This window comes from Zalophus californianus, chromosome 11 (genome assembly GCF_009762305.2).
Source record: "Zalophus californianus isolate mZalCal1 chromosome 11, mZalCal1.pri.v2, whole genome shotgun sequence".
Classification (NCBI taxonomy): Eukaryota; Metazoa; Chordata; class Mammalia; order Carnivora; family Otariidae; genus Zalophus; species Zalophus californianus.
In genome coordinates this window covers 107,174,945-107,199,694 of record NC_045605.1, presented here as the reverse complement: position 1 = coordinate 107,199,694, position 24,750 = coordinate 107,174,945, and the positions used below count along the sequence as shown (strand labels likewise).

General features: G+C 40.0%; 1 protein-coding gene across 1 annotated transcript in view; it reads right to left on the bottom strand.

The window, feature by feature from the left end:
• The window catches only part of PACS1 (phosphofurin acidic cluster sorting protein 1), a 143,485-nt gene that overhangs the window by 40,237 nt on the left and 78,498 nt on the right, over positions 1 to 24,750 (bottom strand). Inside the window, exon 2 of the mRNA XM_027579406.2 lies at positions 2,047 to 2,134. Within this exon, the coding sequence (XP_027435207.1) occupies positions 2,047 to 2,134 (88 nt within the window). The remainder of the gene's footprint in view (positions 1 to 2,046; positions 2,135 to 24,750) is intronic.

Genomic DNA, 24,750 nt, shown 5'->3' with positions numbered 1-24,750 from the left:
GATTTCAGCTTGGGTCATGATCTCAGGGTGATGAGATCGAGCCCTGCATCAGGCTCCACACTCAGTGGGGAGTCTGCTTAAGATTCTCTCTCTCCCTCCCCCTTTGCCCCCCCAACCTTGTCCCCACAAACTCTCTCAAATAAATAAATCTTAAAAAAAGAGTGCTTTATGCATGTTTCCCATTTCTGTTTTATCTGCTCACTGCTGTATCCCCTGTGCCTAGAGCAATGCTTTACATATAATAGATGCTCAATAAAAATTTATGAAATGAATAAATGAATAGACAAGTCAATGGATAAAAGAATGTGATAACATCTGTAATTACTTCCAGCTGCTTAGAAGTAAAGCAATAAAAAATTCAGGATATTTATAAGTTTTTTGATATAATTTTAAATTTTACAGAATGTTAAATATTTAATCAGGAAATAAAGGAAATTATTTCTTTTGGCAAAGGCATTTGACTGCAGGGATGGCAAAAGCAGTGGGGAACTTTTGAAACCATACCAACAGTGTTTGCACTGGAAAACAACAGCTCTTAGCAAAGGCAACAATTCCTGAAAACCGGAACCCTGCCCATGACCTAGAAATGGGTGCAAAATCAGGACAGGAAGCAAAGACACTGAAAGTCTCCACTTGCACATCGTTGCCCCATACCTGCATTTTCAAATCAGGGTGCCTGGGAGTGTTTCACAGAACTGGGAGGAATTATGTACAAAGATGAACAGGGAATCAGAATATAAAGTGAGACATGTAGGAATTCATAAGGAGTAATCAAAAGCTTTAAGTTTTGAGGACTAAATTAAGATAATGTATTTATCTCAGAAAGAAAGCTGAGGACCTCAGTGTATGGTACACATACTGTGAGAGGTACAGACAGGGATTTTATTTTATTTTTATTTATTTATTTGAGAGAGAGGGAGAGTGCACACAAGCAGGTGGGAAGGGGCAGAGAGAGAGAGGGACAAGCAGACTCCTTGCTGAGCAGGGAGCCTGATGCGGGACTCTATCCCAGGATCATGACCTGAGCCGAAGGCAGACACTTAACTGACTGAGCCACCCAGGCGCCCCTACACACATGGATTTTAATGAAGCCAATATTAGAACAATAAACTGCTGCATCATAACTGATCTAGCTAATAAAATATGCTGGTTAGTAGGGAGTTACCATATAGTTCACTACTTTTCAACGAGTAAGAACTAACTAAATACACCACTCTTAAGCTGAAGAATCCAATCATTATTTAATGACTCCAGAATCTCAGTAAGCTCTAGGGAGTCATCATTAGGAAGGACTTAACAGTGAAGGAAGGCCTAGTAGTGGAGTTTAATGACTATATATATAAATCACCTCCTTTTTAGTTTCTAGTACCACTTCTGCCACCTGGTAATTAGCTGGCAACAGGTAAATTCCTTAACCTTCCTGTAGTTCAGTTTTCCCTTCTTTCCTAAACTTCGGGAATGCTTAGAGTACGAATGTTTGTGAAATATTTTGGGTCCCTTGAAGATACTGAGTAAGTATAGGGAGTTTAATGGGTGTGGATTACCCAGAAGTTAAAATATTCCAGTAAATTTTTAATTGCCAAGTCTGAAACAATAATCTATAAATTTCTTCTATCTTATAGAAAACCTCCAAAGTGCTTCTCCAACCCATTGGAGCTTGGACCCAGAAATCCTGGGAATAAGACTGAAACAGGCAGTGGCCACCACAGCAATTTCTGAATCATTTATCAAACATTTTAGCATCATCTGTATCACCTGATCTTCAGACTAATCCTATTAGATATGCAGGGCAGGAAGGACCAAGTTTTAAATCTTCAGACAAAGAAACTAAGGTTTAAAGAAACTGAGTGGTTTAACTAAGAGACAGAACTGGGACTCATTAGTTCTCATGAACTCAGTCATCTTACACTATTGTTTCTTGCTTGCCTGAGGAGGAAGGGAAGGAGGGAAGAGTTAGGCCCCCATCAGTATTTCCAGAGCCCCAACCACAGGCAAAAAGTTATCCAGCTTCCTTGGACCCTGAATAAACAATCTTGCTCAACTCACCTGTAGCTTCACAGCAATGACCACTGAGTTAAGATCTTTGTCCATTTCTTTTAGCATGACGAGTTTCTTCAGGGTCAAGCTGAACAGCCTAGAAAAATTTTGAGAAAGACAAACCAGTCAAACATAAGGAACTTATGAGAAAAGTGATAGATGATGTTGGGGAAACACTGCTTTACCTAAAGAAAGAACATTAGAATGCCAAAATGTGTCCCCCTTTAGTAAAAGAGCACCCTCCTGTTTAATTCTGATACTCGAGAATTGTCAAAAGGTACATTATTCCACGAACCTCTGTGGATCCAATGATCTCAAGCTAAAACTGACACACTTTTCTACTTCCAATATGTGGGAGCAATTTCTGAGGGAGAGGGGTAAGTATACCAAGGGCAGGTATAGATGTTTATTTTGCTTCTCCAGTCCCTCTTCCACTTTACGTCTAATCATACCTGAAACATTTACAGATGCAAATCTGTAGCAACCAGGAGATAATCCACACAAACAAAATAGATACCATTTGCAGAAAATGACTGAAATGGCCACAATTTGGATTTCAGCTGAACTGTGCTTCAGGTATGCAGAAAATCTGCAGTGCCACAATGAGGAAGTTCCCTTACCTCAAAGAGGTAGGACTGTCCCTTGCTCTGGAGTCAGCAACTGTACTCTGACCTTGCCTTACCACAACAGGGCTACTCTGGTCTTCTAGTAGGAGTTGGGAGGGAAACTTTGGATACTGCGTTTCTGCTTCTGGTTTGAGTGGTTCAAGTCCAGAATATTCTCTTCCTTGGAGAGGCTCTGGTGAATGGGAGTCACACAAAGGATGCCGCTCACCAGAGTCATAACACGTCCTCAGAATTAGACTCCATTTTATGCATCCCGTCTCTCCAGTGCTGTAGCTCTCTGGCCCCTGCTTTCTGCCTGTCTTGCTTCTCTCCACTCCTTCCTCATGCTCTAAGCTCCAGGCATACTGAATTTCTTTTAGGTCCTTGGGTGCCACCCCTCTGGGCCTTCTACCAAAGGGCTGAGCACAACAGTATAGTTGCTCAGCAAATATCTGTTAAATAAAATTTTATAATTCCCTAATGCCTCCTCAGCCATTGACTCCCTCATCTGTGCTCCTAAAACACACTCAGATTTGTTAAACTGGAATCACCTGGGTTCATGCTCTTCCAAAATCTCTCCCTCAATGCCTACCCTCAGCATTATGTTTCTCTTTTCCCTTCAGGGTAGAGATGTGCTGACCCAAAAGGAACTCTGGTTCTGCCAACACCAAAGGAGTTATTATATTCCACATAGTTGACTATTAAGAAATGTAACTACATTGTTCAAATGACTTTCAAGCCTTGTCGGAAAGGAAAGGGAACATGACTGGATAGACAAATGGAAGAGACTGGATATGCCACATTTTGTTCCTCACTAAAGGCAGCTAATTATGGATGCTTTTGATGGGTTAGGTTTTTGTTTCTTTCCAAAGCAAACATTTTCTACCTTCAGTCTAATCTGCTGGGCTGAATAAACCCACTGCAAGATATAAAGAGTCACAGGAATAAATCTGGGACATGTGTTTCTTCCCCTTTGCTTGTGATCCTTTTTCACTGTTTTATACATTCCACACATTTAGTGAGCATCTCCTGTGTGCTGGGCACTGGATTAGTTGTTAGAATCACAGAGGATGTGGTCCTTAGCCTCATGGAGATGACACAATCCAGAGGGGAAGAAAAGTAATGACTTCTATAACGTAAACTCCTTGTCCTAAGCTCTTTTATGTCCCATAACGCTCTGGACCATCTTTCCTCTTATATAATATGTAAAAACTGTAGGATAACATGGCAGAATTTTGTCAGGAAGGAATAACACATCACAGACCAATAAATGTTTATTGAACAAATAAATAAACCTTTATGCCACAACACCTTATGTAAACAAGAAAGCCAAGAATGATTTAATACCTTAGGTAACAAAGCAACAGCAAGACTGGATATGCTTAGTGTTTGCTTAGAAACTAGACACGCCAAACTGATTTCCATTCCATTGGCAATCAGTTCAATAGATCTTTTTATTTGTTTTTAATGGTATGACGCAAAGGATGTGGGGACTTAAATGCATTCTAGTTCTTCAAAGTATAAGAAAAATGTCTATGACTCATTAAGCATCTACCATGTAGCAGTTGCTTGATATATATTGCATTATTTCATGTAAGTCTCACAATAATTCTAAGAGGTGAGTAATATGTCCATTTTACAGATGAGGATACCAGAAGGATTGAGAGACTTGACCAAGATCACACAAAAAGTGGTTGAGCCAAGATGCAAATTTAGGCCTATCTTAGCCCAGAACCCTATTTAAGTTACTACAAGGCACTTTATTAGAAAGTTAGAAGAAATTATTTTAATTACAAGTAAATATTTTCAACATATATTTTAATAACAGAAAAACTCCAAGGAAATAAGATACATTTCTCCTTAAACCCACACTCACACACAGTTGACAGTCCCAGACAGTTCCAAGGATGACTAAGCCTGACTGAGCCTGGCAAATGTTCTGACTGGAGGTGTTGCAATGCATAAAAGGCTGAGGTAGATTGTAATCTTAGGTCTTCTTGTTACCCTATGTTTTATTGGTTGGGTACTTCTTATGCAGTTAAAATACAGAATCCAAGGCCTAAACAGAAGGGTCCTTCCCTGATCACTCCTGTTTTAATAATTCTAAGTGCTGGTGAAGATGTGGTATAACCAGAAGTCCCCTGTGTGGCTGGTAAGAGTGCAAAGTCATACAATCATTCAAGAAAACCGTTTGGTAGTTTATTAGTACACATTAATTATATTCCTATTCCTATGCCTAGCTCTCAAGAGAATCCAAGAACAATGAGTCTGAGATCATGACCTGAGCTGAAGGTAGCTGCCTAACCGACTGAGCCACCCAGGCGCCCCAGGCATGTTTTACATTTTAATAGGATTCTTCTAGCTGTTCTATTAGGACAGAATGAAGGAAAGCAAAGGGGAGAAGGGAAAAGTTGAGTTAGAAGGCAACTATCATAGTGCAAGCAAGAGACGACTAATGGCTTATAGGGTGGTAACAGCACGGCAGCAGGGGAGGTGGTAAAAAATGGTTTGACTTCTGGATATACTACTGAAGATGTAGGTCAGCTCCTGGGTTTTTGGCCTGAACATCTGGAAAGGTGGGGTTGTCGTTAACTGAGATGGGAAAAACTCTGGGTAAAGCAGGTATGAGGAGCTTAAGGTCAAGACTTCAATTTTGGACACTTTAAGTTTGAGATGTCTTGACTTCAAAGTAGACATGTTGAGTAGAGAGTTAGATATATAAGTTTGTCTCCAGACTGGAAACATCAATATGCAAGTGTGGCATACAAATGGAATTTAAAGTCACAAAGCTGGATGAGATGATCCATAGAATGAGGGCACATACAAAGAGAAGAGCACCAGGGTTAAGCCCAAGAACACTTCACCATTAAAGACAGACAGAGGTGAAGACGATGAACTAGCAAAGGTGATCAAAAACGATCAACCAGGGAGGCAGGGGGAACACCAAATAAATGTGATATTCTTTTTTTTTTTTTAGAGATTTTATTTATTTGAGAGAGAGAGAATGAGAGACAGAGAGCACAAGAGGGAAGAGGGTCAGAGGGAGAAGCAGACTCCCTGCTGAGCAGGGAGCCCGATATGGGACTCGATCCCAGGACTCCAGGATCATGACCTGAGCCGAAGGCAGTCGCTTAACCAACTGAGCCACCCAGGCGCCCAATAAATGTGATATTCTAAAGCCAAGACAGAATGGTTGGCTGTATCAAATGCTGCTGATGGGTCATGACAAAGACTGAAAAGAGATGACTGAATTTAGTCACATGGACCTTAACAAGAGCAGTTTCACAGACTAGTGAAAATGAAGGCCTAACTGGAATGAATTTGAGAGAGGATGGGAGGAAAGGCACTGGAGATAGCAAATATAAAGACACAAATCTGTTTCAGTCCTAGCTCCACCCCAATATCCTGAGTAGTAAAATTCTTGTCCAACAGAAAATACAGTGCAAGCCACAGGTGTAACTTTCCTATCTGGTAGTCTGTAATTTCGCTATGTGCTAGGAAGAGGGTACCCAAATCAACAGCCCCCAGTAAAAACCTGGGCACTAGGTCTCTAATGAGCTTCCCTGGTAACAACCATTTCCTAGTTGTCACAATTCAGTGTATATTGTGTGACTCCCCTGGGAGAAGAGAGAAGACTCTTGAAAGTTTGCACCTGGTTTCCTCCAGGTTTTGCCCATGTACCTTTTCTCTTCACTGACTTTGCTTTTGTACCCTTTGGCTGAAATAAATCATAGCTGTGACTATGACTGTGTATTCTGAATCCTGTGAGTCCTCTTAGGAATCATCGAACCCAGTGGTGGTCTTGTAGAACCCCAACACAGAGTGGGCGGGAAGGGATAATTACAAAAGGGTACTATTGGGGTGATGGATATGTTCATTATCTTAATTGTGGTGATGGTTTCACAAGTATGTATTTATGTCAAAACTTGTCAAATTGTACACTTTAAATATGTGCAGCTTATTGTATGTCAATACTTCAATAAAACTGTTTTCAAAAATATTTTATTTATTTGAGAGAGAGAGAGAACGCACACAGGCACGAGACATTACGGGCAGGGGAGAGGGGCAGAGGGAGAGGGAGAAGCAAACTCCCTGCTGAGCAGGAAGCCTAACACAGGGCTTGATCCCAGGACCTTGGGATCATGACCTGAGCTGAAGGCAGACATTTAACCAACTGAGCCACCCAGATGCCCCTAAACTGTTTCTTCTTTTTAAAGTAAGGTTCTACCCAGTGTCCTAGAGTCTGCGAATTGCCTATCCAACATCTATTTTCCCCTTCCTACTTAGTAACAGAGCACCAATTTTTAGCTGAGCATGTTGCTTCTTAAAATAAAAGACCATGCTTTCCAGCTTCTTTTGTAGCTAGGTGAGAACACATGGCTAAAATTTGGCCAATGTGTAAGTGGACATACTAGGTACCACTTGTGGGAAGATTTTTTAAAGGGAGTCCACTCACCTGACAGATTCTTTTACCTTCTCCTGGTCTGCAATGCAGGCTGATGGCTTTAGCTTCTACAACTAACTTGGACCATGAGGAAACCTTGATAATTCAAGTCATGTGTCAGGAATGTAAATTAGAAAGAGAGGAGTCAGGATCCTTGACGACACCATAGGAGCTACTGTATCAACCGTGGACTGTTTAGCTCTGGATTTTTTATTTTTTTAAGTGAGAAAGAAATAAACTGCTATCTTACATAAATATCTTATTTTGAATTTGTTGTTGTTGTTGTTATATGCAGGTAAACTTATTTTTAAGTGATATACTAGGAACAGATTCCCAAGGTGTAGGGTTCAGTCACCAGCTCTCAAATACTTTTGAGAGAATCAGCTGAATTATTCCCAATTTTATTTATTTAAGTTTATTATTTATTTTTAGCTATCTTTACATCCAACGTAGGTCCAGAACTCATGACCCAGAGATCAAGAGTCACATGCTCAGGGCACCTGGGTGGCTCAGTCATTAAGTGTCTGCCTTCAGCTCAGGTCCTGATCCCAGGGTCCTGGGACAGAGTCCTGCATTGGTCTCCTTGCTCAGTGGGGAGCCTGCTTTTCCCTCTGCCTGCCGCTCTCCCTGCTTGTGCTCTCCCTCTCTCTGTCTGACAAACAAATAAAATCTTAAAAAAAAAAAAGAGTCGCATGCTCTTCAGACTGAGTCAGCCAGGTGCCCCTCACAAAGTCCATTTTAAAGGGTGATGGCCCTATCAAGAAATCTTGGCTTTAGCAACCCTCAGTTTGTTTCCTGAGATTAAGAATTCCTCATATCAGTGAGGTCATATGATACATGTCTTTCTCTGATTGACTTATTTCGCTCAGCATAATACCCTCCAGTTCCATCCACGTCATTGCAAATGGCAAGATTTCATTCTTTTTGATGGCTGCATAATATTCCATTGTATGTATATACCACATCTTCTTTATCCATTCATCTGTTGATGGACATCTTGGCTCTTTCCAGATAGACACTGGGGAGGGTATGTGCTATGGTGAGTGTTGTGAATTGTGTAAGACTGTTGAATCACAGATCTGTCCCTCTGAAACAAAATACATTATATGTTAAGAAAAAAAAAAGAAGAAGATAGCAGGAAGGGAAGAATGAAGGGGGGGAAATCGGAGGGGGAGACAAACCAGGAGAGACTATGGACTCTGAAAAACAAACTGAGGGCTCTAGAGGGGAGGGGGGTGGGGGGATGGGTTAGCCTGGTGATGGGTATTAAGGAGGGCACGTTCTGCATGGAGCACTGGGTGTTATACGCAAACAATGAATCATGGAACACTACATCAAAAACTAATGATGTAACGTATGGTGATTAACATAACATAATAATTAAAAAAAAAGAAATCCTGGCTTTTATCCTTATAGAAGGAAGGGAAGATACCTCAAAAGTTGAAAGAAAAAAAGGTTCTTTTCACGATCCTTAGAAGAACCAAATTCCTAGACTTCTGCATTTCAGAGAGCTCACTAGGAATCTCTGTGGTACACTGGGTTGGAAGCAGTTTCATGGTACACCTTGGGAACATGGGAGCTCGCTGAAGACTCCTCTGTATCTCCCTTCCTACTTGTCTCCTCATCTAGGGATGAGACAACAGGGCAGTTCTAGGTAAAAGTCTTTAACCAAAGGAGGTTTCAAATGGAACGTATGGCTGGGGTTCCCCAGCTAATCCACCTCTGGTATGTCAGTGAAAGGCCAGACAGAAAAGGTGCTCCTCTATGTGCTAGAACTCAAAGAAGTCAATGATCTGCCTTTCAAGTAAAACAGAGTATCACAAAGATGGCTAGAATCCAAAGGACTTATAAAGGATGATCCCAGGTTATTCAGCCCAAAAATAATCTTCCCTTCTGCAAAGGCATTTTGAAAATATACTGATAATAGGACTCATTTATTGTCATTTTTTAAGACTGCATTTGGAGGGGCACCTGGGTGGCTGCCTTCGGCTCAGGTCATGATACCAGGGTCCTGGGATGGAGTCGCACATTGGGCTCACCACTTGGTGGGAAGCCTGCTTCTCCCTCTTCCACTCCCCCTGCTTGTGTTCCCTCTCTCTCTGTCTCTGTCAAATAAATAAATAAATAATAATAATAAAAAAAAGACTCCATTTGGAAATGCTAGTGAAGTCCAGCATTAATAAAACAACGAAACATCAAATCAAGGTCCCCTGATCAAAGTGCTTCTTCCTTCTGCATCTTGGTCTTCTCCTGATCCCACCCTTTTCTTTCCTTGTTGGGTAAACTTTGGTGACCTCTGTGTCTCGATTTTCTCACATAAAAGGAAAATAACAACAGTGCCTACTTAATAACACTGTGATATGGTTTAACTGAGAGAATGGAAGGCAAAACAGGGCCTGGCATATGGTAAGATGCTGTAACTGCTACACTTGGAACTGTCATCACCATCGTGATCATTCTTATTTGTTCACTGTTTAAGCCTGCTTCTTTGGGGGACCGACTTCCTTCCAATAAGGGTAGTGATGCAACCGCCATTCTAAACAGGGAGGGAGCTCCTCTTGGCTTCTACTCTCACTCCCTGCATCCCAGTCATTTCCTTTCCACTTGGCAGGCCCTTGAGCCCTTGAGGAGAATACCCTCACCGCCATCATCAACAGGAAGGACAATCAGAGTAACACTGATGGAGTCTATAACGGGCTTAAAGACTTTCTTTTTGCACAGCAAGATTTTCATCAACCTTTTACTGTGTTTATCTTCACTGTACTTAGCTTTATGCCAGAAGCTATAAGGTACATAGAAAAATGAGGCATGATCTCTGCTTTTGAGCAGTTTATAATCTAGTTGAGAGGACAGGATTTAAGTGTATCAAACAATTATCTAACAAATGTAATGGTGCATACAAAATTAAATACCAAATTACATAAAAGAAGAGAGTTTCTTCTTTAGCTCACAGCTTCAGTGAGGACATATTATTTGAGCCCAAGTAAATTCTCTCAAGAATTTTCTTTAGATCCCACTTGACTGAATCTGAAAGAATAAGGCTGTCTACTTGGTAAGTCGATAGAGAATGATATAAAAATATAATAACAAGAATCTTTTGAAGCCTTCTAAATTATTCTATTTTGTGCTTCACCATAAGATGAAGGAGAAACAGCCTCAAATGTCATCTACAAACGGTCCCCACCTGTATTTCACAGCTGCTTCAAACTTACTCCATGCAAATCAGAATTAGAGAGACTCACCAAAAGAGAAATAGTCATATTCCACTCCCACTCCCCAAATCTCCTTTCTACTAGGGTATCAGTGAAGAGTGAAGTGGCCATATTTTGGATAGGAAAGATGGAAGAATGGAGAAACAAAGATCTGGATGGAATAAAACACCGCATAGTCAGTCTCTGAATCACACTGATGGTCCTTTTGGGACCAGAAGACAAGTGACCTGAATGTTTTTTTTGCTCCTACCAAGACATGACTATGTTATATGAGCAAATCAATTTTTTCTCCCTTTTATTTCTTTAATCACAAAATAGGAAGAAGCTCTACCTTCCCTCTGCAACAGCATGTATCAGGACAAAGAGCAAATCAACAGAAAAAAATTATGGAAAAGTTTTTCCTTTGTGAGGGTGATCTTCATTTTTACAATTGCTTCAATTTTAACAGGGCACTTGTAGATACCTGGATGAACTTCAATAACAATAACACAAAAGGTAAATTTCTGAGCAGTGTAATTTTACTGCTTAAGAAGTTACCTGAATATGTAGACATTGAAGTTATAGTTTTACATAAAATAGCACAGACTGTGAAACAATGAACTAAGGCAATATTATTTTAAAATTAGTAATTCAGGGCATCAGGGTGGCTCAGTCAGTTGACTTGTCGGACTCTTGATTTTGGCTTAGGTCATGATCTCAGGGTTGTAAGATTGAGCCCTGGGATTCTGCTTGGGATTCTCTCTCTCCCTTTCCCTCTGCCCCTTCCCCTGCTCATGGGCATGAAATCCCTTTCTCACAACAAATAAACAAACAAAATTAGTAACTTTAAAGCAGATTTTTAAAAAGCAAAGTAACTCAATTATCATCTCGAAAGGCACAACTTGGGAGAGATGGCTTGAATGAGATGCAGAGAGGAATGGATTTTACAATGACTGGGTAAAAGGAAAAAAGATTTCCTATCTCTAACTGTCTCACAAAAAAATCAGATGGAACTAGGCATTGTTCAGATGGGGAAACACCAGAGAATGAGAAAAAATTCAGACCCAAACAAAAAACATAACCCAGGAATAGGCTTTGGCATGTTTTATTCCCTAACCATAGGATGTGACTTTCTGTGAAGCAGAGGTACATAAGTTTATAAGTAAACCCCTAACTTTCAGTTACTTAGCATATGTTTATTTGGGGGATAAAAATGCCAATTACTTGCACATATCAATGAGATTGTAACATTTTCCTCCCTTTCTACGATCTCCTTGATGATAATCTTCTGGAGGGGAAAGGACCTTAAATATCAGGGGAGGTGGGAAGGGGTCTTGCTATTAAAACTACACATAAAAATTCTAATGTCTGCAGCTCCTTCAGTAATTTAGAACAGACTTAAATGTAAGTCTATTATCTATAAAACAATTGCTATGTGAACTAGCAAGTGTGAAAAGTACCTAAGCATAAAGCCTAGCATATCAGAAGTGTTGAAAAAGGTTAAGTGCCTTCCTTAACCTTTGCTCAAAGGAAGCCTACATACCATCAGCATCTGACATGTACTAGTCACTTAAATTATAGTCCTTCAATATGACAGCCCCTTAATCCACGTGTTTCAGTGATAGAGGCAGAAGAGGTGTGCGGGAAAAACAAAACAAAAACCCTCCAAATTTTGGTCCAGCCAAAAATAAGTGATCTGAGTCAGGGGCAAGAACCAATAAAGTACATTAAAACAAAAGTATATCTGAGGGAGACTCCCAAGGCAAGCACGGTTGAATAACAGGGAATTATTAATACATCTTACCACATTAATAAGTTTGAAAGAAAAAATGCAATTACCTTATTAGATGCTAAAAAGGCATTTGATGAATTCAACATACATTCTTAATTTTATTTGTTTTTTTAAAAGATTTATTTATTTTAGAGAAAGTGTGAGTGAGAGAGCATGTGTCAGGGGGAGGGATAGAGGGAGAGAATCTTCAAGCAGATTCCCCACTGAGCATGGAGCTGATGCAGGGCTTGATTTCACAACCCATGGGATCATGACCTGAGCTGAAACCGAGTCGTACTTTTAACCAACTGAGCCACCCGGGTGCCCCTACATTCCTAATTTTAAAAAAGACCCTTAGGGAGGGCCTGGCTGACTCAGTCTTTAGATCATGGGACTCTTGATCTCAGGGTTGTGAGTTTGAGCCCCATGTTGGGTGTAGAGATTATGTAAAAATTTTTTTAATTTAAAAATTACTTTTTAAATTTTATTTTGTTAGTTTTTAACATCAATTGAAAATTAATTTTAGACATCAAAAGAAAAATACTTCCTTAACATAAACTTAAAAAACATATACTTTCCATAAATAGTCAGCATCAGGATTAAAGATGAGAGACCACAGCATTACTTCTGAAGACAGGAGCAATATAAGGGCCTATCTCTGCTATTCTTAAAAGCTGGCTGAAGTAATTAGAAATAAATGATATTGGGGCACCTGGGTGGCTTAGTCAGTTAAGCATCTGACTCTTGGTTTCAACTCAGTTCATGATCTCGGGTCGTGAGACTGAGCCCCACATTGGACTCTGAGTTCCACGCAAAGTGTGCTTGAGATCCTCTCCCTCTGCCCTTCCCCCCGTGCTCACTCTCTATCTAAAATAAATAAATAAAATAAAATCTTTTTTTTAAAAAAAGAAAGAAAGAAATTATATCAATGCTGAAAGGAGGACAAAAAACAATCCCCATTTGCAGATATATGCCTGCGTACTGGAACTCAAGAGAATCAACCAAAAAACTAGTAGAATCATTATGAAAATATCAAAATAAATATATAAAAATAAAAAGTGTCCTAATTAAATATAATTAGGGGCGCCTGGGTGGCTCAGTCGGTTAAGCAGCTGCCTTCGGCTCAGGTCATGATCCCAGGGTCCTGGGATCGAGCCCCGCATTGGGCTCCCTGCTCAGCAGGGAGCCTGCTTCTCCCTCTCCCACTCCCCCTACTTGGTTCCCTCTCTTGCTGTCTCTCTCTCTGTCAAATAAATAAAATCTTTAAAAAATAATAATACTAATTAAATATAATTCGAAAGTAAGTAGAGATGAACACTGCAGTATTCAAGGGGGAAATGATTTTGTAATTAACTTAAAATACTTCAGAAAGAATTTTAATGATTGTTCAATCTAGGAGATGAATATACATGGGGGTTCATTAAACCCTTCTCTCCACTTTTCTGTAGGTTTAAAAAATTTCATAGGAAAAAGGAAGGAAGGAAGAAAGGAAGAAAAAGAAAAAGAGAGAGGAAGGGAGGGAGGATAGATGGAAGGGAAGGAGGAAGGAAGGGGGAAGAAAGGGAAGACAGATACCAAGAAACTTCTGGGGCAAAAAAAAAGACTAAACGAAGAGGGCTTCATCCCACTGGATAAAGTAGGATATTAACATGTATTCTAAAGCCCAAGTAATGAAAACATCGTGGTATTGGGAAAAGAATAAACAAAGAGATTAATAGAAGGAACAGAGTCCAAAATTAGACCCACATATAAACAAAAAATTTACTGTACGCAAGAAGTAGATGAGTTACTCAATTAATACATAGTACTGGAAAATTGGCTATTTGAATAAAAACAACGATGGCTCTCTATCTCATCCCTTACAGAATTGTATGCACAGATAAAATATAATTTAGAAATGAGGGTTAATTAAAACATTTTCAGGAAAACAAAAACTGACAGTTTACTACCAAAAGACTCTCATTAATGTGTATTATTTATCTACTGCTATGTAACAAAACAAATGGCTTAAAATAGTATTCATTTATTATCTCACAGAATCTGTGTGTCAGAAATTCAGAAGCATCTGAGTTGGATGGTCCTGGCTCAGAGTTTCTCATGAGGTTGCAGGCAAGATTTGGCCAGGGCTGCAGTCATCTTGCTCACAGCTGTAGCATCCTCCTCCCAGGTGGCTCACTTACAAGTATTGGCAGTTGACAGGTGGCCACAGTTCCTCTCCCAGGGCTGATTCACAATCTCATGACATAGCAGCTGGCTGCCCCACAGAGGGAATGTTCCAAGACAGAGCAAGGCAAAAGTAGCAATGCATTTTATGACCCAGCCTCATAAGTCACACTCCGTCATTTCCTGAATGTCCTCCTGGTTACACAGGTCAGCCCTATTCAGTGTAGGAGGGAATCACTTAAGAGTGTGAATCCCAGGAGGGGGAGTCACTGTGGGTGCCTTGGAAGGTGGCTTGAACATTAATGCTACTTCTTAAGGATAACTGTAAAAACAAGAAAATGGTCCTAAAAGATTAAGGATAGGAAAAGAAATGGTAGACAAATAAAATTATAAAATTTAGGTAAATTTAAACAAACATGGCTAATATGAAACAAGAATGCCTATGTTTGATTTACACACTGTAAATATTACAGCATGCACGTGACAGGAACTGACTGACTCAAGTCAGAATTTTTTAAAGCTTCCTGAATTGTTTCAGAGGGAAAAAATGGAAAACAAACTCTTTTTTAAAAAAAGAGTTTGTTTATTTGTCAGAGAGTGAGCACAAGCAGGGGGAGTGGCAGGCAGAGGGAGAAGCAGACTCCCTGCTGAGCAAGAAGCCCAATGTGGGACTCTATCCCAGGACCCTGGGATTATGACCTGAGCCGAAGGCAGATGCTTAACCCACTGAGCCATCCAGGCATTCCCTAACATTAAACTCTTAAGTTTTCACACTCAAAGTTTGAGAGTAATCACCAAGAAAGTAAAAACCGAATACCTACCTTTCAAACTGGTAGTTTAAATGGAATGTGAGAAAAACCCTCCACCAATTCAAAAGGAAACAAAGAAAAAGGGTTAGAAATATCCCAGAAACACAGGAAAAAGAAATGAGAAAATACTCAGAACCCAACATTAATGAAACATTATATATCCAAACTAAAGAGGTTCTTAGAGGGAATTTTATTTTATTATTATTTTTTGGAGGAAACAATAGTCTTACGTGGTTATATTAGATAAGAAGAAGTGCTGAAATTAATGAACTAAGCAGCCATTAGGACATTTAAAGAAAAAGAACAGTTAAATAAACCCAAACATCTGGGGGCACCTGGGTGGCTTAGTTGGTTGAGGGTTGGACACTTGATTTCGGCTCAGGTCATGATCTCAGGGCTGTGAGATCAAGCCTCATGTTGAGCCCTGTGTGGGGGGTCTTTGCTCTATGGGGAGTCTGCTTGAGATTCTCTCTCTCTCTCTCCCTGTGCCCCTCCCCCTGCTTGTGCTCTCTCTCTAAAATAAATAAATAAAATCTTAAGAAAAAAAACCCAAACACCTAAAAGAAAATGGTAAGGATAAAACACATTTTATAAAAGAAAATAAAATATATATGTCTTAGTAATAAAATTTAGAAACCTGGAATTGTTTTTAAAAGGACATACTCCAAATAAAGCAGAGATTCACAAGAGCATTCCACAAACCACTTATGCAAATAAAGTTGGAAACTTAGATGAAAAAGGCAGATTCCTAAAAAAACACAATATAACATTCATGACTAGGGAAGCTGGACAACACCTGAAAGGTCCTATAACCACTGAAGACACTGAACAGTAATTTTTAACTCTTCTATGAAAGAAAACACCAGGTCTGGATGATTTTTAGAGGCAAATTCTATCAAATGTTCAAGGAAGAGATAATTTTAACCTTATATACATTTTCCAGAGGATCAAAAAAAGCTAACACTTTACAGTTCATTTCATAAAATAACATAGATCCTTATTACCCAAGAAAGAAAAATTAAAGGCCAACCTAATTTACAATCATAAATGCAAAATTTCAAAACAAAATATTAGCAAATTAAACCTAGTAATGTATTCTAAAAAATAGACCATGGGGCACCTGGGTTCATCGGGCTCCTTGCTTGGCGGGAAGCCTGCTTCTCCCTCTCCCACTCCTCCTGCTTGTGTTCCCTCTCTCGCTCAACTGCATTTCTAAACACCAGTAACAAAGAAATAAAACATTTTTTGAAAAAGATACTATACACAAAGTAACAAAAAATAAAACACCTGGGATAAAACAGTAATAGTAAGAGGTAACAACTATTGAGCATTTACTACATATCTCTATGAAACAGAAACTCTTGTTAGCTCTGTTTTGCAGACGAGGAAATGAAGCCACAGAGAGGATGATTTACCTAAGACCACACAGTTAGTAAGCAGCTAAGTGAGGATTTAAACTCAAGCAGTCTGGTTCCAGTGCCTTTGCTCTTAACCACTACTCTAAACTGCCTTCCTTTGCAAGATGTGCAAGGCCTCCATGGAGTTGTAGGATATACTGTACATGTATAAATGTTTTGAGACATTAAACAAAAGAAATGCCATGCTCATGCATAAGGGAAATTCTAGCAAGATCTTAATTCTCTTCCAAACTGATACACAAAATACAAGACTGATCAAAATTCCAACAGGATTTTCCATAGATGTTAATTCTAACATTTATAAGGAAGAAGGCCAAGAATAACCAAGACATTCTTTTTTTTTTTTAAGATTTTATTTATTTGTTTGACACAGAGAGAGGGGGAGGGCACAAGCAGGGTGAGTGGCAGAGAGCGAGGGAGAAGGAGGCTCCCCAAGGATTCAATGAGGAACTCGATCCCAGGACCCTGGGATCCTGACCTAAGCCAAAGGCAGACGCTTAACCAACTGAGCCACCCAGGTGTCCCAAACCAAGACATTCTTGAAGAAGAAAAACAGGTGGGTAAATTAGCCAATCAGATATCCAGATTTATTATTAAGCAATATTAGTTGAGGAAGCATTAGTGAAATAATAGAAAGATCAATGGAGCAGACCAGAGTGCCTAGAAACAATCCTATAATTATACAGAAACTTTATAATAAGAAAAAAGCAGTATTAAAGAAGAAAAAAGCAGTATTTCAACAATTGGGAAAAGAATAACTATGGAATGGGGGAAAATTGAATCCACACTTCACACTATACCTAAGAAATAATCTCTAGGTGGATTAAATGTGAAACACAAAATTATAGGAGAAATATGGGATATTATCTTTCATACTCTGAGGCGATGATGCATTTCTTAAACAAGACACCAAATACATTGAGAAATTCAACCCCATATTAAGATTAGGAATTCTTATTCATCAGGAGATATCATAAAGAGTTAAAACACCAGTCATGAACTTGGAGGAGACATTTAAAACTCATAATACTGACAAAGGGTCTAGAATATAAAGAATTATAATTCAATAAGAAAAAGACTCACAAATAGAAATGTGGGCAAAAAACACGAACAGATGTTTTATATTTCCAAAGAGGAAACACTAATAGCTAATAAATACACAAAAATATGCTCAACTTCATTATGAATCAGAGAAATGCAAACTGAAATCAAAATATCATTTACACTCACAAAATTGGCAAAACTAAATGTGGGTGAAGACATGGTGCATTGGGAACTCATATGCTACTGGGGGGAGTATGACTGTTACAATCACTTTGAAAACTATTATGCATCGTCCCATGAAGTTGAACATGTGTAAAATCTGTGGTCGAGCACGTTCACTCCTATAGAAACTCTTACCCTTGTGTACCAGAAGATACATACAAAAGCATTCACAGCACTCACGGGCCTATACAACCTTGGGTAAACTACTTCATCTTCCTATACCTCTGTTTTGTCATCAGCAAAACAAGGACTGTAATACCAACCTCACTGTTGTGAAGACTCACATATACAAAAGCACTGAGAACAGTGCCTGGCCATGGTAAGTTCTCTATAAATTAGGTAGTATTTGTATTATGCTTACTCAGAACCCAAATGTACACTGTGTCAAAGAGTAGGTAGATAAACTGGGGTGTACTTAAACAATCAAGTGCTATCCAGCAGTGAAAATGAATGAACTGAGCTTACACTTCAACATGCATTAATCTCAAAACATAACACTGAGTGAGAAGTTGCAGAAGGCTACATATAGTATGATACTATATCAAATCCAAAACCAAGCAAAAATAAACTACTAATTATTTAGGGACATAACATTTAGGTAAAGCTATAAAGAGCATGTGGCTGAAAATAAGATGAAGTTGAGATATATGAAGGAAACGAAGGCAAGTATGTCTGGACCACATGAGTGAGGGGAGTGGTAAGATGTGAGGTTAGAAATGGAGGCTGGGCTATGAGGTAGAGACCTTTATTTGATGGTGGGAAGCGAATGAAGAATTATAAACCAGTGGATGATATAAAATGATTTGTGCAAGATCATCCTACTGTTATGTGAATAATGGCCTAGAGAAAAGGGAGGGTGGAAACAGGAAGACCAGTTAGGAGGCTGTTGCAGTGGTCCAGGTAAGACAGTAAGGTTTGATCTGTAGTAGTAGTGGTAGGGATGGGTAGAAGGGTGGAGTTCAGGAACATTCTGGTAGAACTGATAAATCTTGCTGATGGACTGAATGTAAGCTACAGAGGCAAAGGAAGCTCAAAGATGTTTATAGGTTTTTGGCTTGAGTAACTGAGGGTATGGATGGCATTACTATTTACTGAGTTGAGGGACACAGGAGGAAGTTTAGGGGTGAATAAGGCAGAAAAGTCAGGAGATTATTAAGTTCATTAATATCCAAGTGGAAAAATTAAAGTAGGCAACTAGCTATATGAGTCTTGAGCTCAAGAGAAAGATGAGGCTAGAGATAGAGATTCAGGAGTCATGGCATAAAGATGGTATTTAGAGGAATGGGAATGGTTGAGATCTTCCAGAGCAAAGTTCAAATAAAAGAGACAAGGCCGGGCGCCTGGGTGGCTCAGTTGGTTAAGTGACTGCCTTCGGCTCAGGTCATGATCCTGGAGTCCCGGGATCGAGTCCTGCATCGGGCTCCCTGCTCAGCGGGGAGTCTGCTTCTCCCTCTGGCCCTCCCTCCTCTCATGTGCTCTCTCTCTCTCTCATTCTCGCTCTCTCAAATAAATAAATAAAATCTTAAAAAAAAAAAGAGAGAGACAAGGCCAAGGATAGAACCCTAGGCATGCCAACGCATGCATACAAGTCTGTCAGAGAGAAAGCTTCCAGTGAGGTAGGAAGAGGCTGTGCCCTCACAAACCTAGAAACCTAGAGAAGAAAGTGCTTAAGATGATGTGTCAAACAAACACTGCTGGGAAGTAGAATAAACAGAAGACAGAAAATGGATACTGGTGACCACAATATTAGGCATTTCAAAGAAGTAATAAAAACAAAAGCTTGATTGAGGGACTTTTCTCCATAGAAATATAAGCAGTTGCAGATGAAAAGGAGGACAGGGGACAAGATTTCAAGCTGGAAAAAAGCAAAGTGGTACAGAAGGAACTTGGTCTCCATAGTGACTAGCATGTGAATCTAACAATTCTCATTTTCTAACATTTAGCTGCTTCTTAAGATGTTGGGACCAAATGGTCTTGTCTAAGGTCCTTGTGGTTCTCAGTATTCCCTTGGAAAAAGAGATGTTTATCTGAGAATACAAGGAAAAGAGGAGATTGGGGAATTGAATGGAGTAAGTCAACAAAATATAAGATTTTTTAAAAGTAGCTCTAGGGGCACCTCGTGGCTCAGTCTGTTAAGCGTCTGCCTTCAGTTCAGGTCATGATCGCAGGCTCCTGGAATTGAGTCCTGTAATGGGCTCCCTGATCAGGGAGGAGTCTGCTTCTCCCTCTCCCTCTCCCCCTCCCCCCTGCTCATATTTGCATGCTCTCTTGCTCTCTCTCTCTCGCTCTCAAATAAAATCTTTTATTTTTTTTAAAGATTTTATTTATTTGAGAGAGAGAATGAGAGAGAGAGAGCGCACATGAGAGGGGGGAGGGTCAGAGGGAGAAGCAGACTCCCCGCTGAGCGGGGAGCCCGATGCGGGACTCGATCCCGGGACTCCAGGATCATGACCTGAGCCGAAGGCAGTCGCTCAACCAACTGAGCCACCCAGGCGCCCTAAATAAAATCTTTTAAAAAATAAAAAAATATGGGGCGCCTGGGTGGCTCAGATGGTTAAGTGTCTGCCTTCGGCTCAGGTCATGATCCCGGGGTCCTGTGATCAAGCCCCACATTGGGCTCCTGGCTCAGCAGGGAGCCTGCTTCTTCCTCTCTCTGCCTCTCCCTCTGCTCATGCTCTCTCTCTATATATATCTCTGTGTCTCAAATGAATAAATAAAAAATCTTTAAAAAGAAATAAAATAAAAGTAGCTCTATACGGTGCCTGGGTGGCTCAACTGGTTAAGCGTCTGACTCTTAATCTCAGCTCAGGTCTTGATCTCAGGGTCCTGAGTTCAAGCCCCGTGTTGGGCTCCCCTCTGGGTGTGGAGCCTACTTAAAAAAAAAAAAAAAAGTAGCTCTGGTATGACTCTAGAATTATATACAAGAAAAATGATATAGCATAAAAGTACCCAGAAAGTTTCAATTATATGCTACCATATCATTATCTCAGGACCATTGTACTATTTTTAAAATCACAAAGGTGAGGAGTTGATCCTTCTTTCCTCTGTAATGAGACTTGACTGACAAACTGAACAGCACATGAGGAAGAAATTTTTAACTCTGTGAAGTTCAAAAGAAGCCCAGCAACAGCAAGAGGCTATAAATGAAGATCTCTGCTCTATTCCCAACCATGACAGTAATTCAGCCATCCAGACCCTACCGCTCCACACAAACTGAAGAGCCAGAAAGGGAACCCAAACTGTTACTTCCATTCGTTTCCCTTTTTTATTTGCCTTCTCTTTCCTTTATTCCTCTCTCCCAACATGTAGCCTCTGGCAGATTCTTACAATGTTTAAATGAACAAAACAAGAAAACTGTGTAAGTCAGATCCAAGATGTCTTTCTCTTACAAAGACAATGAACATTTTCAAAAGTAGGTCATGTTTGGGACTGAAACAGCTTGCCATTTTACCTTTAAATGATACATTTTTAAGTACTGTATAACCAGCTGGCTTCTTTTTTTCCAGAGATAATTCCATCTTTTTCTTATCTCCCTATCCATCCCACCTGAAGGCAGTACCCACATTTTGCTCCAGAAACAAACAGCTGCTAGAATCCAACTTGACTTGGGAAAAGCTATTATTTGTAAGAAGTCAATAGTGGGGGCGCCTGGGTGGCTCAGTCGGTTAAGCGTCAGCCTTCAGCTCAGGTCATGATCCCAGGGTCCTGGGATTGAGCCCATGTCAGGCTCCCTGCTCAGCGGGAAGCCTACTTCTCCCTCTCTCCCTCCCCCCACTCGTTCTCCCTCCCTCTCTCTCAAATAAATAAATAAAATCTAAAAAAAAAAAAAAAGAAGAAGTCGGGGCACCTGGGTGGCTCAGTCGTTAAGCGTCTGCCTTCGGCTCAGGTCATGATCCCGGGGTCCTGGGATCGAGCCCCACATAGGGCTCCCTGCTCAGCGGGGAGCCTGCTTCTCCCTCTCCCACTCCCCCTGCTTGTGTCCCTCTCTCGCGTGTCTCTTTATCAAATAATAAAATAAACAAAATCTTAAAAAAAAGGTCAAGTGAATCCCTTAGGAATGCTCACTTCTTAATTTAGCTAATTTTAAATTCAAATAAGGATTTTTTTTCTATAGGAAGAAATCATAGCCAGTTGAATCTCTATTTTCTTATCTGGCTGAGATTTCAAGTGGGAATTTAGTCATTGTCATAGATTAATAGTATAATTTTATTATTACTATTGTCCACAATATACACATTCTGATTTTCTACTTGAGTTTAAAACCATGGATTTATTCACTTTTTTCCCCAATGGCCCAGGAAGAAATTACTTTCTAATAGGGAGAACTAAGATTCCATCTAACTGAATTATAACCCCCTCTTGATAATCTTTTAAAAAAAATTTTTTTTTAAGATTTTATTTATTTATTTGACAGAGACACAGTGAGAGAGAGAGCACAAGCAGGGGGAGTGGGAGAGGGAGAAGCAGGCTTCCCGCTGAGCAGGGAGCCCAAAGTAGGGCTTGATCCCAGGACCCTGGGATCATGACCTGAGCCGAAGGTAGACGCTTAACTGACTGAGCCACCCAGGCACCCCTCCCTCTTGATAATCTGTAACTACTTTTCCTTTCTCCCCTACAGTGCCATCCTTTACCCTAGGTCATGTAAATCATGTGTATGTTTGTGTGTGTACATGCACATATTCATTCTCTGTAGCACTCCTTGAGTGCCTTTCCACTCATTAGTGGAATATATGTATACCTATGTATTTTTTCTATTTCAGAGGCTAACGGGATTTCTTTAAGTCTTGGCCATACACACACAGAAAGAAGAGTAACAGGAGCAGCACTTACTCTGCCTTACACTATTCTAAATGTTTTATGTACATTAACTTATTTAATCCTCATTCTATGAACAGTATTATCATCTACATTATACAGATGAACAAACTGAGAGAGATTAAGAGAGATTAGTAAATGGGTAGACCAGAATATGAACCCAAGCAGGTGGGCTCCAGAGTCCATGTTCTTCCACTATGTAAGACTGCCTCTGAGGTAATGTGCCAAAATGTTCTATAGTGGTGAGGTTACAGGTGAATTTTTATTTATTTTTTTTGAAGATTTTATTTATTTATTTGACAGAGAGAGAGGCAGCGAGAGAGGGAACACGAGCAGGGGGAGTGGGAGAGGGAGAAGCAGGCTTCCCACCAAGTAGAGAGCCTGAGGCGGGGCTCGATCCCAGGACCCTGGGATCATGACCTGAGCCGAAGGCAGACGCTTAACGACTGAGCCACCCAGGCGCCCCTACAGGTCAATTTTTAAAACTGTTTTTCTATATACCCCACATTTGCTATAATGATCACAGATTAATTTTGTCACCTCAAAATCTTTTTTTTTTTTTTAAAGATTGTATTTATTTATTTGACAGAGAGACACAGCGAGAGCAGGAACACAAGCAGGGGGAGTGGGAGAGGGAGAAGCAGGCTTCCCACTGAGCAGAGAGCCCGATGTGGGACTCGATCCCAGGACCCTGGGATCATGACCTGAGCCGAAGGCAGACGCTTAACGACTGAGCCACCCAGGCGCCCTCAAAATGTTCTTTTAAGTAGTAAGAAAAAAAGTATCAATTTGTGAGGGTATAACATAATAATAGCAAGCATAGAACACTATGAGCCAGGCATGGCTTGTAATATGTGATTTACATATATTAGTTTAATCCTCAAAACAATTATGATCTTCATTTATAGATGAGAAAATAGAGGCACAGAGAAGTTAAACTGCCTGCCCAAGGTCATACTGCTAGCATGTGGCAGCCAGGATTGTCTAGCTTGAGTCTGTGATCTTAACTAGGTTATGCTGCCTAAATTAGGTATAAAACTGTGGTGCTAAGCTCCAGGCTGACTCTCTGCTGGAGTGCACTAATGCCAAGAAAAGAGGTGTTGCACATCCTGTCACTCAAACCAGATAAAAAGACAATTAAAAACTCTCCTTTGCCACTAAATTGCTGTATCTATTGCTACCCATTAGTTTAGGTCATCCCAAATAACCACCTCCTCTCCTGATTTCCCACCACTGAGTGAACTGCTGCCTTTCCCTGAGGCCACACTGCTTCCACCTCTTAAGAGTACTCATGCTGTGCTTCCTTGAATCACAGTCATCCCATACTAAATGTGTCTGAAGGACGGGGACTCTGTCTTACTCTTACTTGAACCCTAACTTCTAGCACAGTGGTTTGAAAGAAAACAGGAAATGTTTAGTTTGTTTAGTTAAACTGTAATCTTTACCATTCAATGTAAAGACATTTAAAGGGAAGATTTTTTAAGGGAAAACAAATTCTGCTTCACCACACTAAGTATAAAAAACCCAAGTGTTTTCATTCTAATAGACTCCTTAATTGGACAATACTAGCCCAGATTAGAGGGCATTTAAATTATCCCTTTCTAAAAACAGCGTCACAAATGCAGAATATTTTTCCCCCTTTGTTACTGGATAAGCAGGGCATGTTGCCAAATCTTTTTCTAATTAGGTCCTGTGGTTAATTTCGTAATCTGTCAGCATTTCCTTCCATCTTATTAAAAGTAAATAGAGTTGGACTTTTTCCATTGCTTCTGTGAAACTGAGGTAATCTTTCTATGGCAGCCTTACAGGAATAGACTCATCATTAAATAGCTGCTATCATTTACCTATCAGATGAGCAAATACCACCAACACCACCTAAAAACAAACAAACAGACAAACAAAAACCCTGTAGCACTGTGTGCAAGGCTATGGGAAAATGGGCATTCATACATTGCTGTAGGAACCTAATTTGGCATACCTCCACAGAAGGCAATTTCTACCCAACTTGCAAATGCATATAATCTTTGACTCTGGGTTTCTACTCTAGGAATTGATTGTACAGACACACATCATTTCTAATAGCAGTAGATTGGAAAACCTAAAATATCCACCAACAGGGGAGTATTAAACAAATTATGATTTATTCATAGGATGACAACTATGCAGCTATAGAAACAAATGAAGAAGCTCTCCTGATACTGATATGAAAAAATCTCCAAGATAAATTGTTA